Raw genomic sequence first — 17,298 nt, 5'->3', positions numbered from 1 at the left:
ATTTACAATTTTTGATTTTTTATCACCAATTTACACTTTTAACTTAATTTAAAAAAAATTAATACTTTATTGCATAACGTCTGTCTAATAACAAAATATAGCTAAAAGTTATGGCGGTTATATATTTATATCAATAGTTTATTTTATATTATTAACTGTAATCAAATTAATTGTAATATTGTTATTATTAGCAATTGTAATCATATTATAATTAGGATAATCATTATTGTATCTAATAATTAAAATTAAATTATATTTATGTAACATCTCAAACGTTTTGTGTTTGATTATTTGACCTTCCGTTGGATAGTATTAGGTTCGATAGGTTATGTGTCCTATATGTGATTATGATTAAATGCTTATATGTTTAATGTGAAATGATTAATGTGATGTTTAGTAAAAACTAACCAGAGTAAAGTTATGTAATTAAGTGCTTGATAGGGTGTTAAGACTCCCGGTAAGTGAATTAAGCTAAGACCGTTAAGTTTAGAAGTTGAGGGGTCATAAGTGTAAGATTAGGAGGGGATGGCCAGGGATTAAAGGGCAATTAGGCATCCCTAATTGTCACAAAAACATCTGCCATCATACGTGAGAAACCCTCCAGCCGATCACTCTCCCTCTCCAAGCAAAGATTCATCGTTTCGTGTCGTTTTGATCAAGGATTGTTTAGATCTTGGGTCCCCGACGTCAAGTGTAGATAATATAGATGATTTCTCTTTGACTTTTGATCATATGATTCAATTTTATGGATTTAATTTTGTTCTTAGGGTTTGGAGAATGGATAGGGGTTGTTGATAATCATTTGTGGTTAATTAATCGAGTTTTGATATTAGGAATGGTTGTTTAATGTGACCTAATGATCCATTTTTGTTAACAACTCGTTCATGGAGCAATTGATGGTGCCAAATCATCAATTAGGGCTTAAAAGAGTCTTCTTTTTGGTGTAAAACCCGTTTTTGGAAAAAATGATAAAAAGAGACTAACTACCTGAGGTAATAGTCTAGAAATAGACAAAAGTTGAGAATAGACAAAAAGAGACTAACTACCTGAGGTGATAGTCTAGAAATGGACAAAAGTTGAGAATAGACAAAAAGAGGCTACGTACCTGGGATGATAGTCTCGAAGTAGACAAAAAGAGACAACTTACCAGGGACAATAGTAAAAAAAAGAGACTATTATCTGGAATTAATGATGGTAATTAAAGGGTATGTGACACGTATTTAGACTGTAGGTCAGTTTAGTCTCGTTATACTCATAAATCGGTCCTATGTTGATTATAGGTAGTCAGGAATACTTGCAAAGCTCGGTAACTTACGTTATCATTTGTTGTACGTTTCTACGAGATAAGATACACTACTTTGACACGTTGAAGGTTCAACAAAAACATGGTTTTCATATTTTAACTTCCCTAATAATATCTTGTTTGCTTATGGGTATTCGGGGTTACACAGGAGGTGATATGGGCTTTGTAATTGACCATTGAAGCCTGAAATGCAGTCCCAAAGATATGTGATGTGTGTTATGTTATGAAATGATACGTAAAAAAATGTGACACATATATGTTGATGACTTTTGAAAGGTGCATAATTTAATGGCTTGTTCATCTAGTTCACTAGACTCTTTAAGTTGCCATGTCACGTGCACGTTTAAGGGCCCAAACGTAAAGATGTATATGTGATATTTGTTTAGGTAGTGTAAACACCTAAACTATATGTGATGTGAAATCGAGCTCGTAAATTAGATGTGAAGTGTTAAGCTTAACCTGTACTTGCCCGTACTCGACGGGTGCGTAGATGTGGTTGCTCTAGTGGCTCCTTGCAACATGGTCTAAGATGTGAAGAGTAATTCGGGAGGTCTGACCCGCCCCACTTGTCATGTACGTACGGATTACTCCTGGATTGACTTGCCATTCCTTAAGGACATTGATGAACAGCCGTAACGTTTATTCATCTAATCGGGTGTGACTTATGTCACCACCACCAAAATGTTTAGATGTGAAATGTGAAGATGCTAAAGATGTATAGGCGCATTTAGGAAGAACTACCTTATATGAAAGATATTGAATGCAATAATGTGATGTTGTGAGATGATATGTGTCTTAATGATGTAATTCGACTTTTATATAATGTCTTAATTGGACAAACATTTTATAAATGAGGTGTTATCTTAGTTAGCTAACACTTGTTTCTTGAAATGTGTTATTCCTTCAGGTTTAGCAAGTTTTTGATGGATGATGAATAAAGAGCGAGGCATGGGTAGATTGCTTGATGATGACCATAGTTTATCCATAAAGGCTGCTCGTTTTAGACTTTTGATTTATGTTAAAGTTTTTGTTAATTGTTAAGACGTGTGATCAGTTGTTTTATGTTGGGCAACCGATGGATTTCCATTTAGACTTGTTTCTATGATATGGCAAGTAACACCATTTAATGAATAAACCAAACTGAATTTATTGGTTTGGACTTTTAGATGTTTGTTCCGCTCTTTTTGACACCGTTAAGTGAAATTTTTTGGAAATCCTTATTTTTAAATGATGTGTGTTATAAGTTGGTATCAAAGAAATGGTTTAAGTGAACCAAGAACTATAGGTATTACCATAGGAATTGGACTTAAAACAGATAGAAGACAAGTAGGGCTTAAGCAGGTATGCTTAGCCATTGAAATGAAACGTTTTAGGACGGGTTGGGAGTGAGTGATAGAGTAGGTTACAGCTTGATTGTGTATGTGAATTGCTGAAATTTGACGTTACATAGCCTTATTCTCTTTATTCTCACTTTAACTCTTGCTAACCGTCGCCGTTGCATTGTAGACAACATGGTTAACACTCATGCTAACAGTCAACATGAGAGAGCTACTTCTAGCAATGATCTAGCCGGTCAGAATGGGGCTGGAAATGGTGTTAATCAAAGGCCTCCTCGAGGGCCACTACCGGGTGCACAACTCACAAGGTCAGAAATTGATCGGGCAAATCCGATGATTGAGCAAATTCCTACCCGAGCTGAAATGCATGAAGAATTGAGGGCTATTCGAGCTCTTTTGTTGAGGAATGAAGAAGAGTTGGCTTAAATGAGAGCTGAAAGGGAAGCTAGCTTGCATCGGAATGAGCATACTGATGGAAATTATTCCAACCGCTCAAACCGTGCTGAGCCATCTGTTGTAAGGTCGTTGGTTGCTCCTGAGAATGTGGTTGCTAATGTGAATGGTGTCGAAAATGTAGTGGAACTTCGTGTTATGGTTCTTCCTCGTATCCATAACTTTAAATACGAGAGCTTTAAGAAGCGTGGTGCCAAAGAGTTTGATGGTACACTTGATGAAGTGGGTGCCATGGAATGGCTGGCTGATATTGAAGTGGTTCTTGCTTCATGCTACTGTTCGGATAATATGAAGGTGTTATGTGCTACTCGTGTGTTAACGAAGAATGCTCGCAACTGGTGGAGATCTGCTACTGTTTCATTGACTCCCGAGGTACTAGCTGCTATGCCTTGGGATACATTCAGGGAAAAGTTTTTGGAGGAATATGTGGGCACTCGTGAGCTGAGGTTGATAGAGAAGGAATTTAGAGCTTTGATCGCTAAGCCTGGTGCCATAGGTGAGTATGCCCGCTCATTTACGGAAAAGCTCCAGTTCGTAGGTTGTATGGTACCTAGAGAGATAGACCAGATTGAAGCTTACTGTGATGGTCTTCCTGCCAGCTATCGTGGCCTTTGTAGGAAACATACTACATTGTCTGCTGCTATTAAGGAGTCTAAGAGGTTGGATGATGATTTCAAGTCTGAAAAAGTGGTTGATAAAGCTGATGATTAGAAGTCCGGATTCAAGAGAAGGTTCAATGGGTCTTCGAATACTAATAAGAAGTTTAAAAGTGGTTCTTCCTCGAATGGGGATAAGGATAAGAAGAAGAATAGTACATGGTGTTCATCATGCAATTCATATCATGATGGTCCATGTTCCGACAGACCAAGAGGTGCGATAAGTGTGATAACACAGGTCACGCCACAACTGTTTGTAAAGACAAGAATCACTATTATAAGTGTAAAGAAACGGGTCATTTGATTGCCGATTGTCCTCAAATGAAGAATGATGGAAAGAAGGTGGTTGCCCCAAAGCCAAAAGTTCATGCCCTTCAGATGGCAGTGGAAGCTGCTAAGGACAACGATGAGGTAGTAAGCGATACTTTCTTATTAATTCAAAACCTGCTTCTGTTCTTTTTGATTCGGGTGCAAATAGGTCTTTTGTGTCTACCTTGTTTGCTCCTAAGCTTGAGAGAGTTACTACCCCCCCTCCCTTGATTGTTCTATAGAGGTTGAAATTGCTAACGGTACTATTAGTGACATCCGTGTGAGTTATGATGATTGTTCTATATAGATTGAGGGTCATTCCTTCCAGGTCCAGTTATTACCTGCTACTCTTGCTAGTTTTGTTATAGTGATAGGCATGGACTGGTTATCTCAAAATGATTCTACCATTATATGTTCTCAAAAGATCATGCGTTTCTCCACTCCAGATGGTAAGGTCATTTCTGTTTATGGAGATAAGAAGAAAGGGAGCATAAAGATCATTAATTTGATGAAGGCTCTCAACTACATTCGGCATTATAAGAATCACTTCCTTGCTTATGTTATCGATACACGAAAGGAGAAGTCATCCATTGCTAATGTTGATGTAGTTTCTGAATTTTCTGATGTCTTTCCGGATAATCTTCCCGGTATTCCTCCCGACCGAGAGGTCACTTTTCAGATTGATCTTGTACCCGGTGCTACTCAAGTTGCAAAAGCACCCTATCGTTTAGCTCCTACTGAAATGAAAGAGTTAATGTCTCAGCTTCAATAGCTACTTGAAAAAGGTTTCATACAACCAAGTTCCTCACCTTGGGGAGCTCCGGCTCTCTTTGTCAAAAAGAAAGATGGCTCTATGCGCATGTGCATAGACTACCGTGAGCTGAACAAGCGAACGGTTAAGAATAAGTATCATCTCCCGCGCATTGATGACCTCTTTGATCAGCTCCATGGTGCTTCCTACTTCTCTAAGATCGATTTACGGTCCGGTTATTATCAATTAAAAGTCAAAAAGGAAGATGTAGCCAAGACAACTTTTTGCACACGTTATGGGCATTATGAGTTTCTTGTCATGCCATTTGGGTTGGCAAATACTCCTGCCGCTTTTATGGATTCTAGAAGGTTATGTCTCTCATTCTTAGATCATTTTGTGATTGTCTTTATTGATGATATTCTGATTTATTCTAAGTCTAAAGAAGAACACCGGGAGACTTAAGAGCCGTTCTTGAGGTTCTTAGGGAGAAGAAGTTATATCAAAGTTCTCCAAGTCTGAATTCTGGCTTCAAGAAGTTCAATTTCTCGGGCATGTCATCTCTTCTGAAGGTATTAAAGTTGATCCCACAAAGATTGAAGTTGTCTCTAAATGGGAATAACCAAAGACACCTACGGAAATCAAGAGTTTTCTTGGTTTAGCAGGCTACTACCGAAGGTTCATTCAAAATTTCTCTCGTATAGCTAAGCCTATGACCGAATTGACAAAGAAAGGGGTGAAGTTTGTGTGGGCTGAAGCACAAGAGAAAGCTTTTTAAACATTAAAGACCAAGTTATGTGAAGCTCCAATCCTTGCCTTACTCGAAGGTACCGATGATCTTGTTGTTTATAGTGATGCTTCTATTTCAGGTTTGGGTTGTGTACTTATTCAAAGGGGCAAAGTTATTGCTTATGCTTTACGTTAGTTGAAGCCTCATGAAAAGAACTACCCGATCCATGATCTAGAATTGGTTGTTGTAGTGTTTGCTTTGAAGCTATGGAGGCATTACTTATATGGCACTAAGTGTACCTTGTATACCGATCATAAAAGTTTGCAATATGTGTTCTCACAAAAGGAAATGAATGTAAGACAAAGGAGATGGATGGAACTTTTGAAAGATTATGATTGTGAAATTAAGTATCATCCCGGTAAAGCTAATGTGGTGGCGGATGCATTGAGTAGAAAAGTGCATAAATTTGCTTGTAGATTGATGAGCATGGTTGTTCAAGCTAAATCGGGGTTACTTGATCGCATCAAGGAAGCTCAAGTGAAGGCTTGGATGAAGGATAACATTGACAAGGAAGGTATTGGAAAGAAGAAACGCCTTCCCATGGAAACAAACAGCCGTGGTTTCCGGACATATAAGGGTCGAATTTGGGTACCATTGCTCGATGGTAACCGAGAATTGATCCTTGAAGAAGCTCATAGGTCAAGATATTCAGTTCACCCTGGTGTTACAAAGATGTATGCATATTTGAAACCCATTTATTGGTGGCCGGACATTAAGGGAGAAGTTGCACATTTTGTTGAAAGATGCTTGACTTGTGCACGTGTAAAAGCTGATCACAAAAAGCCCAATGGATTGTTGCATCAATTGGAGATTCCATAATGGAAATGGGATCATATTACTATGGATTTTGTGACCAAGTTACCAAGAACTCCAAAGGGAAATGATATGGTGTGGGTTATTGTGGATAGGTTGACGAAGAGTGCTCATTTCTTTGCAACACGACAAGATGTACCATTGACAAAGATGGCGAAGATGTACATAGATGAAATCGTTTCAAAGCATGGTGTTCCTTTGTCTATTGCTTCCCATCGAGACACGAGGTATGTATCTAGCTTTTGGAAAAGTCTTCAACGGGGGTTAGGTACTAGAGTAAACTTGAGCACCGCCTATCATCCTCAAACTGATGGGCAAAGTGAAAGAACGATTCAAACGTTGGAAGATATGTTGAGGGCTTGTGTATTAGAGTATGGTGGGGCATGGGATGATCATTTAAAGTTGATTGAGTTTTCTTATAATAACAGCTATCATGCAAGTATTGGAATGCCACCTTTTGAAATGCTTTATAGTAGAAGGTGTAGGACTCCAAGTTGTTAGATGGAGCCCGGCGAAAAGAAAATTACAGGTCCCGAAATTATAGAGATCACAGCTGACAAAGTTGACATCGCTAAAGAAGCACTTCGTGTAGCTAGAGAACGACAGAAAACTTATGCCGACAAGAAAAGAAGGTCGGATGAGTTTGAAGTTGGTGATATGGTGATGCTGAAAGTTTCCCCATGGAAAGGAGTTATTCGATTTGGAAAGGTTCTGAAACGTATCAAAGATGTGGCGTATCAACTGGAATTCCCTCCAGAATTAGATGGAATTCATAATACATTTCATGTCTCTTACTTGAGAAAGTGTTTAGCAGAGGAATCTAGTGTTATTCCTATTGAAGATGTGAGAATTGATCCGAGGAAAAGAATGATTGAGGAACCGATAGCCATACTTGGGAGGAAGCAAAAGAAACTACGCCGGAAAATGATTGACCTTGTGTTGATCAAATGGAAGCATAACCATGGTGAAAGTCTAACATGGGAAACCGAATCAGTGATGAAGGAGAAGTATCCAGAGTTGTTCCTTTCTGATGAGATTCTGGGACAGAATCCTCTTAAGGGGGAGGTAATTGTAACATCCCAAACGTTTTGTGTTTGACTATTTGACCTTCCGTTGGATAACATTAGGTTCGTTAGGTTATGTGTCTAATATGTGATTAGATGATTAAATGCTTATATGTTTAATGTGAAATGATTAATGTGATGTTTAATAAAAACTAATCAGAATAAAGTTATGTAATTAAGTGCTTGATATGGTGTTAAGACTCCCTGTAAGTGAATTAAGCTAAGACCGTTAAGTTTAGAAGTTGAGGGGTCCTAAGTGTAAGATTAGGAGGGGATGGCCAGGGATTAAAGGGCAATTAGGCAGCCCTAATTGTCACAAAAAAATCTGCCATCATACGTGAGAAACCTTCCAGCCGATCACCCTCCCTCTCCAAGCAAATATTCAATCATTTCGTGCCGTTTTGATCAAGGGCTGTTTAGATCTTGAGTCCCTTACGTCAAGTGCAGGTAATATAGATGATTTCCCTTTGATTTGTGATCATATGATTCAATTTTATGGATTTAATTCAATTCTTAGCGTTTAGAGAATGGATGGGGGTTGTTGATAATCATTTGTGGTTAATTAATCGAGTTTCGATATTAGGAATGGTTGTTTAGTGTGACCTAATGATCCATTTTTGTTAACAACTCATTCATGGAGCAATTGATGGTGCCAAATTATCAATTAGGTCTTAAAAAAGTCTTCTTTTTGGTGTAAAACTTGTTTTTGGAAAAAATGACAAAAAGAGACTAACTACCTGGGGTAATAGTCTAGAAATAGACAAAAGTTGAGAATAGACAAAAAGAGACTAACTACCTGAGGTAATAGTCTAGAAATGGACAAAAGTTGAGAATAGACAAAAAGAGGCTACGTACCTGGGATAATAGTCTCGAAGTAGACAAAAAGAGACAACTTACCAGGGGTAATAGTAAAAAAAAGAGACTACTATCTGGAATGATGGTAATTAAAGGGTATGTGACACGTATTTAGACTGTAGGTCAGTTTAGTCTCGTTATACTCATAAATCGGTCCTATGTTGATTATAGGTAGTCAGGAATACTTGCAAAGCTTGGTAACTTACGTTATCATTTGTTGTACGTTTCTACGAGATAAGATACACTACTTTGACATGCTGAGGGTTCAACAAAAACATGGTTTTCATATTTTAACTTCCCTAATAATATCTTGTTTGCTTATGGGTATTCGGGGTTACACAGGAGGTGATATGGGCTTTGTAATTGACCATTGAAGCCTGAAATGCAGTCCCAAAGATATGTGATGTGATGTTATGTTAGGAAATGATGTGACACCTGTTGATGACTTTTGAAAGGTGCATAATTGAATGGCTTGTTCATTTAGTTCACTAGACTCTTTAAGTTGCCATGTCACGTGCATGTTTAAGGGCCCAAACGTAAAGATGTACATGTGATATTTGTTTAGGTAGTGTAAACACCTAAACAATATGTGATGTGAAATCGAGCTCGTAAATTAGATGTGAAGTGTTAAGCTTAACCCGTACTTGCCCGGCGGGTGCGTAGATGTGGTTGCTCGGGTGACTCCTTGCAACATGGTCTAAGATGTGAAGAGTAATTCGGGAGGTCTGACCCGCCCCACTTGTCATGTACATACGGATTACTCCTGGATTGGCTTGTCATTCCTTAATGACATTGATGGACAGCCGTAAGGTTTATTCATCTAGTCGGGGGTGACTTATGTCACCACCACCAAGATGTTTAGATGTGAAATGTGAAGATGCTAAAGATTTATAAGCACATTTAGGAAGAACTACCTTATATGAAAGATGTTGAATGCAATGATGTGATGTTGTGAGATGATATGTGCCTTAATGATGTAATTCGACTTTTATATAATGTCTTAATTGGACAAATGTTTTATAAATGAGGTGTTATCTTACTTAGTTAATTCGTTAGCTAACACTTGTTTCTTGAAATGTGTTGTTCCTTCAGGTTTAGCAAGTTTTTGATGGATGATGAATAAAGAGCGAGGCATGGGTAGATTGCTTGATAATGACCATAGTTTACCTATAGAGGCTGCTCGTTTTAGACTTTTGATTTATGTTAAGGTTTTTGAGAATTGTTAAGACTTGTGATCGGTTGTTTTATGTTGGGCAACCGATGGATTTCCATTTAGACTTGTTTCTTTGATATGGTAAGTAACACCATTTAATGAATAAACCAAACTGAATTTATTGGTTTAGACTTTTAGATGTTTGTTCCTTTCTTTTTTTTTTTTACACCGTTAGGTGAAAATTTTTAGAAATCCTTATTTTTAAATGTTGGGTGTTACAATTTAGGATACAGATTCTTTTTATATTAACTGAAACCTACAAATATAATCTCAACAGACAAAATTATTAAAACCCCACATATGAGTCTAAAATCTAGTTTTGACTATGTGAATGTATAGAAAATTATTTTGTGTTTTTTAATTAGCCTCTATTTCAATTCAAACTTATGTATAAGTTGATTAAGAAGTCAAAGTAGATACGTAAGTCGATGTTTTTCAAACCATGCATAGTTAATTAATTAATAACAAAGATTACCCACGTGAAATTGGTTCAAAGTAAATCTCTCACGCATGTTAAAAAAAAACCAATGAACAGATTTCAAGTGTGTTTATAACCAAATCATTTTTATCTAAAATAATGTATTAGTTACTGCCAAACTAATATATAAATGAAAATGGAGTTCAAAAGACAGTGAAAGGTTTATATGTTATGTAAAAAGTTGAATGCTCTAAAAAATCACTTGTTTCAATTTATCCGCTACTTAACCCGCCCAACCACCTTCCGATTCTGTCATGTACAACATATTTACGACATTAAGCATTTATGCTTCTGCCTTAAAAATGGAAGTTTTTGAATTTTTTTTGGCCGTATCAAATTACAATAATGGCTTGATGATTAAAAAAAAGGAAAAAAGACATTTTTAAAAAATAAAAAAAAATTTAGATGAAGTGGCCACCTGGCCCCTATTTAGAAGTTTTAGCCTTTACGTAGCAAATGTTACCTTGGAGACCAGAGATTGAATTTTAATTCCCTATAGTTTCAGGCATTTATGTCTTCGGACGTGAATAAACATTTAAAGATGCTAAATTTAAAAATAAATGCTTACAACTTTAATTTAAACTAGTAAGGTGCGGGACTCCAATTATCATGTTGATACAGTTTTGTTATGCTAGTTTACTTGCGTTGAACTAACCTAATAATTCAAAAGATAAAAGTGTGAAAAACCAAGAAATAACTTGAAGAAAAACCAAGAAATAACTTGAAGAAACAAATAATGTTTGTGCGTAAAAACTAAAAAAACCGAATCAAAAAGTTTGCAAAGTCTAATAAACACTTTAAGTTTGTGAAATAAAATAAAACAAAACAAAACAAATGTTGAGTAAAAGTTTTCAATATATTAGTTGAGAACACAAAAGCAAAAGAAACTATGAAAAATATCGAAAGAAAAAAACTCCAAACGGAATACAATATGGCAAAATCTGAATAGTGTTGTAGGGTATAAGATGAACCAATAAAAGAGAACACAAATAAAAGCAAAAAAATTGTGCAAGAAACCAAGAAAACCAAAAAGAAAAAAACTCGAACGGTTGCCGATATGACAAAATTTGAGTAGAAACGTGAGATGTAGGTGGACCAATAGAACAGTGTCACGTGACGGTGACACTGTTCATTAGCCTCACGATTAATAACACAAAAGCAAAAAAACTATAAAAATACAGAAAGAAAAACTCCAAACGGGATACGATATGACGAAATCTAAATAGTGATGCGGGGTATAAAATGAACCAATAGAAAAGAGCACCAAAGGAAAAAAAAATTGTGCAAGAAATCAAAGAAAACCAAAAAAATAAACTCGAACGGAATTTGATATAGCAAAATGCAAATAAAAACGCGGGTATAGGTGAACCAATAGAACAATGCCACATGGCGGTGACATTGTTCATTGGCCTCACCTTTAATGATATGATAATGGATGTAAGAGACGAATTCACGAATATGTATACAAGTTACCTTAAGAGTGTTTCTATGATCAATAGGGTTGCAACTGAGTCGAACTTTTATCCAGCAGCTTGAGCTCGAGTTTATTTTCGATCGGGTTGATCTATTATCGAGCTTGATAATTTTTTATCCTCGTCCGAAATTCAAGCTCAAGGTGCTTATCGCGTCGAGCTCAAATACTTATCGAACTTTTCAAACTTGTAGATAAGTAGATTATATATCTATATCTATATTTCTATACTACGTATTATATAAAAATTATAGTCTCATATAAAAAGTTTAGAAAAATAAGACATGCGAACTGACCAACTACCCTTAATGAATTAAGTCACCATTAACTCTTAATATTAAATTATATCACACGTTTATATATTATAAAATATCTCTAATATCTTATAAATCAAATATTTTACATAAATTACATACACCATTTGATGACGCCACCACCATCACCATCCGTTGTCGTCATCACATCGCCGGATTACATTGGTACCGTGTTAGTATTTATATCTATCCATGTTAGTATTAACATTTAAATAATGGATCAACTTCAGAGTAGTGGTGGAGTTATATGGTGGTTAAGGGTGACCATGACAACCATACAATATCCATTCTCTAATTCTATTTTTATATATTTATTTAAATTAAAAGTAATTGGTAACCATGAACTGGTGTAATTTAATTTTATAATTTAATTTTTACCGTTATTAATATTATGAAAACTGTTCGATAAACTCATGTGGCCGACAAACTTGGCCATATAAACCTTCTGTATAATTGCACATAGTGAAAGCATTTACAAAAAGTTTAAGATTGATTTTTTAGAATTCGATGATATATATCTCAAAATATAAATTATTTTATATTTTATATATAACATGTATAAATCATAGAGTATCCTTTATTCAATTCATAAACATTTTGATAAACCAATACCATATCATGTATCAAAATTTATATAGGTATAATATATTATACATATCATCACATTTTTCCAAATAAAACTAGGAAAAGAAAGTACACCCCATACGCCATAACATATATATATGTGCATGTACGTATAGTGGTACATAGATGCACAAATACTTCTTTACATATACAGTACGTCCGGTGACAGCCTAATTAATTAAGTCCCTAACAATTAAACAAAGTCTTTTTGATCAGTACTTATTTTACAAAACCACCACACGTACGCTATCAATTTTCATCTAGTAAAATGCTGCTTCTTCGGTGATGAGAAAAGGCGACGAGGCGAAAACATGCCCATATACCTTGGAGAAGCAAGCCCATCAATCGTCCTATAATTCGACATCAAGTACCCCTCTCTTCCGGGTGTACTACTACCCATTCGAGCCCCATAATTAAACGTCCCGTATTTCTTCAATTTCCCGATCCACGTCTGTTTTTTAGGCGAATTTTTATGCCCTCCATTCATTTTCTCACTTAAGTATTCCTTAACCGATTGCACGCCTTTTTCGACTACTTCAGGTGGTGGACAAACCAAAGGGTTTCCTTCAACACTTAGTTTCTTTAGCCTTTTTAGGCACCCCATCGAGTCGGGCAATTTGGTAATTTTGTTGTAACTTATGTCTAGTTCCACAAGGGAAATAAGTAAGCCAATAGAGTATGGAAGTGTTTCAAGAAACTGAAAGTTTTGGCTTATGTTGAAAACCTCGAGATTGATGAGGTTTTCGAGGTCGTCTGGGAGAGAACGAAGACGGTTGAGACGCGCGTCGAGGTGACGGAGATTTGTGAGGTGGCCGGTTGATGATGGAAGGAAGATGAGTTTGTTGGAGTTGACTGAAAGTTTTTTGAGGTTGACTAGCTCAAATCCGATGGTTTCTGGTAGTGTAGTTAGCTGGTTGAAATTTGCATTTAGCTCTTCAAGTGCTCTGTAAATTTTACAAGACAAAAATTAATTATATTAACCTTAAGATTTATTTATAAAAAATACTTGCACCAAATATTGAATTGAGTGTATATATAGAGTTTTCTTTATTTTTGAGAAAAAAAATTTTAAGAACCACAAGATCAACCACTCTTGATTAATGTGCTGGATCATATATTTTTATAGTTTATTCATATATGAAATGTTATATATCACAGAAAAATATATTTTTAAAACTTTTAAAATAACCTTCTGTGAATGAATTTGTTAACATGTGAACATTTTAAGTAAAAAAAACCTGAATAAATTCATTCATAAATTCATAAGTTTTGAAAACTAAATTTATGCACACATTGAATATGGGGAATGTAAAAATTAAAATTAGGCAAAGGTTTATATGAACATTAAATATCTTGATGTCATCAAGTTGAATATTTTACTTTCTTTGGTTATTGTTAGTTAACATGTAATGCAATATAAGATCGTCTCAGCATTTTAAAAATATAAAATGTAACAACCTCTACATGAAAGTCAAATCTTGTGATATCGTTGTAATAAACAATAATTGTTAATTAATAATTGGAAAAGAGAAGTGATAAGGATGTCATAATATTGTTTTCACTGGTCAAAACAGCTAGTTAATATTCTATTTATTTGAAAATAAGAAAAGATATTTCTATAATAGTTTGAAAATACATGTTTAATTCAAATCCATTATCTTTTAATTTCTATGAACAAGTCTAAAGCTTACTACCACCACCTTTTCCGTGATAAATTTATGGTACTTCCTTATAAGATGATGATAATTAAGTATTGTGCAAAATTTAATGAAATATTTGTAAATAAATATGTTGATACACCTTATGTATATATTTGCCTATTTGGTTATATTCTACATTATACATATACACAGATATATTAGATTTCTATATATACATACCTATACCCATATATGATAAAAAAAAAATAATAATAATAAAAAAATTCTAGATCGCTAGAGCTTCTTTTAAAATTCTTAAGCTAATTAATTGGTGATAAGTATTTTACTTCAGAAAAGTTGACTTGACTTAATTAAAGAATGTATACCAAGTACGGAAAACTCATAATGTTATTAGAAGTTTATTTACTATAAAGTTCATGCATAAAAAATAATAAATTCATGGTTATGCAATTTATAAGCAGTTAATTAAATTAAATCTATATGTATCTTTTTATGTTGTTCACAAAAAATTTCACCATTAAAATACAAATACTCGTAATAAAGAGAATAGTTTGTGTATAATTAACTAAGTTTTAATTACAACCTATGTCAAAAATAAAATAAAACAATAACAACAAATTTAATATCATGATAAACAATATATGAATTAGTTAAATTGAAAAATAAAAACCTGCAATTTTCAATGGTCTTGGGGAAGAATTCAAGATGATTTCCGGAGACATTGAGAGTCTTAAGCTTTGACAAACATCCTATCGAATTTGGTAACGATTTTAGTTGATTCGAATGTGCATCCAACACCACCAAATTCAGGAGTCTCGCGGCTAATGACTCTGGTATCACCTGCATGTAGATTATTTACACAAACTTATAAATGATATTTCAAGATATATGCATGTACGTATTTGGTGTTATTTCCTGGTTTATTGAATTTTTCATGAAGTCAAGAATTGAATCTCATATTTTTTTTAAGCTTATAAATTTACCAACAAGACTTGATGAAGTTATGAGTAATTAATAAACATGCTAAAGTTGATCAATTAATCTATGAGCATAAAAAAAAAAGTCTATTAGCTTTTCAAAAAATTGACAACCAAGAAAATATAAGTTAATCCATACGCCCAAAAACGTTATAAGAAAATTGTAAAAAGTATAATAATATATACCTCAAGATTGTTGTTTGAGATGTCCAATACATGAACGATGGCTAGATTAAAATTAGAAGATATTGGAAGGGTGTCTAAAGACAAAGCACTTAAATCCATAACTTCTTGCATTTCTTGTGTTTTTTGAGACATTGGAGATGGAGGAGAAGAGGAGGAAGAAGGTGGTGATGATGAATTAGGCCTTATATGATGGTTTCCAAAATGATTTCTTCTTGATTTTGAAGAATCAACTTTCATCATCATCATTTGCCCACCATTCATCATTGTTTTTTTTTTAGTATTATCTTAACCAATATATGACATATATATTGATGATATATTGAAATAATAACATTACATTACATATACGTATACATATGTGTGTGTGTATATATAGTGCAACAAATTCCGTGCACAATTAAATTTTGGCTTGATGTGTTTGATTGTATGGGTTTGAATTGAAGGAGAAAAATGAAAGGGAAATGGAGAAATTGTTGTAATAGAAATATTGAAAAAGAAATGATTGACTTTTGTGTTGTAGAAAATGAAAAAGATATGGAGAAAGAGATGTACGGAGGATAAGGATTTAGTAGGTGGAGAAGTACAATAGGCCGTATTTTACGTAACTTACTATTTGACCCTTTTACACTTCCAATCACATTACTAAAAAGTCAATTGAAATTAATATACCCAACCCTTCTAAAAACAAGCATAACACAATAGGCTAGTAAATGTTACAACATGTTAGAATTAAAAAGTGTTTGGTGCAAATTTTGATATGTTAAGAGGCTGATATGTATAACGGATTGGTATATGATGTAATTTGATATTGAAATATTTTGATAAATTTTGATGTGAACAAAATATTTTTAGAAATAGAGACATGAGTTTTTTTAATATAAGTATCTTCAGGAATTAAAGTTAGATTTATAAGAATTATACCATTATAAAAAGAAAAAGATTGATATATAATTTGTATTTCTAGTATTGCATCTTTGTAATTGAACCCTTTTCACACATAATAATATTTTCAACTTTCCTACAAACTTATATTCTTTGAACCTTTCTATCATTAACTACTTATCAATCACATCGATTAAGACAACAATTTAGATGAACGTATTCAAGAATGGGTATTTTAGCCTTTTCAATGTTTACATTATTCAACATTTGGGAGTTTTTTTTTTTTTTTTTTTTTTTTTTTTTTTTTTTTTTTTTTTTTTTTGATATATCTTAAAATTAATATTTTAAATGTTCAAAATATCTTTCTTACATATTACATTATCTATCTCTCTATCATTAAAATACTTACATTATCTTTTTTTTTTCTATAGTATCACCTAAAATACATATATTAATATAAACCCCCATATCTAGCCACGCCACCATGATCATGTTGTAATTCTATTTCCTCCCACCAGGCCCGGTGATGAGCCAGCGCAAGCTGCGCAGTACTACAGCAGGGTACCATTTTTTAATTAATTTTTTGTGGGCACCAATTTTTGTTTAACCCTCCATATATATTGGCTCAGATTACAATGATAAAGAATGTGCTACACGTTTCGTTACACTGCTACCACTTTTGAAGTGACTAAATTTTTTTTATTTTATATATAGATTAATTAATTCATTTACTTTATTATAATGTATATACAAAATACTTATATTTAAAATTAGGTAAATAGGTCTTATACAAAGCATAAATATCACTACATTTTACTATATAAATTTAAGAACTTTGTTAAGATTGCTTTAATATGTCTATACATAAGTTTTAATACTCGTAAGATATATAAAGTTTTTATATTATATGATTGATTTTATTTATTTTTTAGTAAATAATATTTGAACATGCTTAATCACATAAGTTTATTTCTCCAAGTATAATCTAATTGCAAAAAACGTTTATCACAACATATTATCTTTTTATTATATGATGGATTTTTTTATGTTTAGAGGGCCCAATATATATTATTGGGCAGGGCATCTAAAATCGACGGGGCGGGCCTGCCTCCCACCCCTACACCCCTCAACCTACTTTTGGAATTAGTTAGCAAAAGTTAATCG

General features: G+C 33.9%; 2 protein-coding genes across 2 annotated transcripts; one reads left to right on the top strand and one right to left on the bottom strand.

Annotated features, from left to right (window-relative positions):
- Window positions 1–6,910: 6,910 nt before the first annotated feature.
- On the top strand, window positions 6,911–7,545 carry LOC122591404. Its single transcript, XM_043763676.1, has 2 exons — window positions 6,911–7,474; window positions 7,537–7,545. The coding sequence occupies exons 1-2, from the start codon at window positions 6,911–6,913 to the stop codon at window positions 7,543–7,545; spliced, it is 573 nt and encodes a 190-aa protein (XP_043619611.1).
- A 4,835-nt stretch (window positions 7,546–12,380) lies between these two features.
- On the bottom strand, window positions 12,381–15,537 carry LOC122594133 (plant intracellular Ras-group-related LRR protein 6-like). Its single transcript, XM_043766606.1, has 3 exons — window positions 15,253–15,537; window positions 14,760–14,929; window positions 12,381–13,372 (listed from the first exon to the last, which is right to left on the bottom strand). The coding sequence occupies exons 1-3, from the start codon at window positions 15,514–15,516 to the stop codon at window positions 12,685–12,687; spliced, it is 1,122 nt and encodes a 373-aa protein (XP_043622541.1). The 5' UTR covers window positions 15,517–15,537; the 3' UTR covers window positions 12,381–12,684.
- Between the last annotated feature and the right edge of the window lie 1,761 nt (window positions 15,538–17,298).

The sequence above is a fragment of the Erigeron canadensis genome, chromosome 3 (genome assembly GCF_010389155.1).
Source record: "Erigeron canadensis isolate Cc75 chromosome 3, C_canadensis_v1, whole genome shotgun sequence".
In the NCBI taxonomy this organism is placed as follows: domain Eukaryota; kingdom Viridiplantae; phylum Streptophyta; class Magnoliopsida; order Asterales; family Asteraceae; genus Erigeron; species Erigeron canadensis.
The sequence above is the reverse complement of the archived record's forward strand: the minus strand, read 5'-3'. Positions and strand labels throughout refer to the sequence as shown.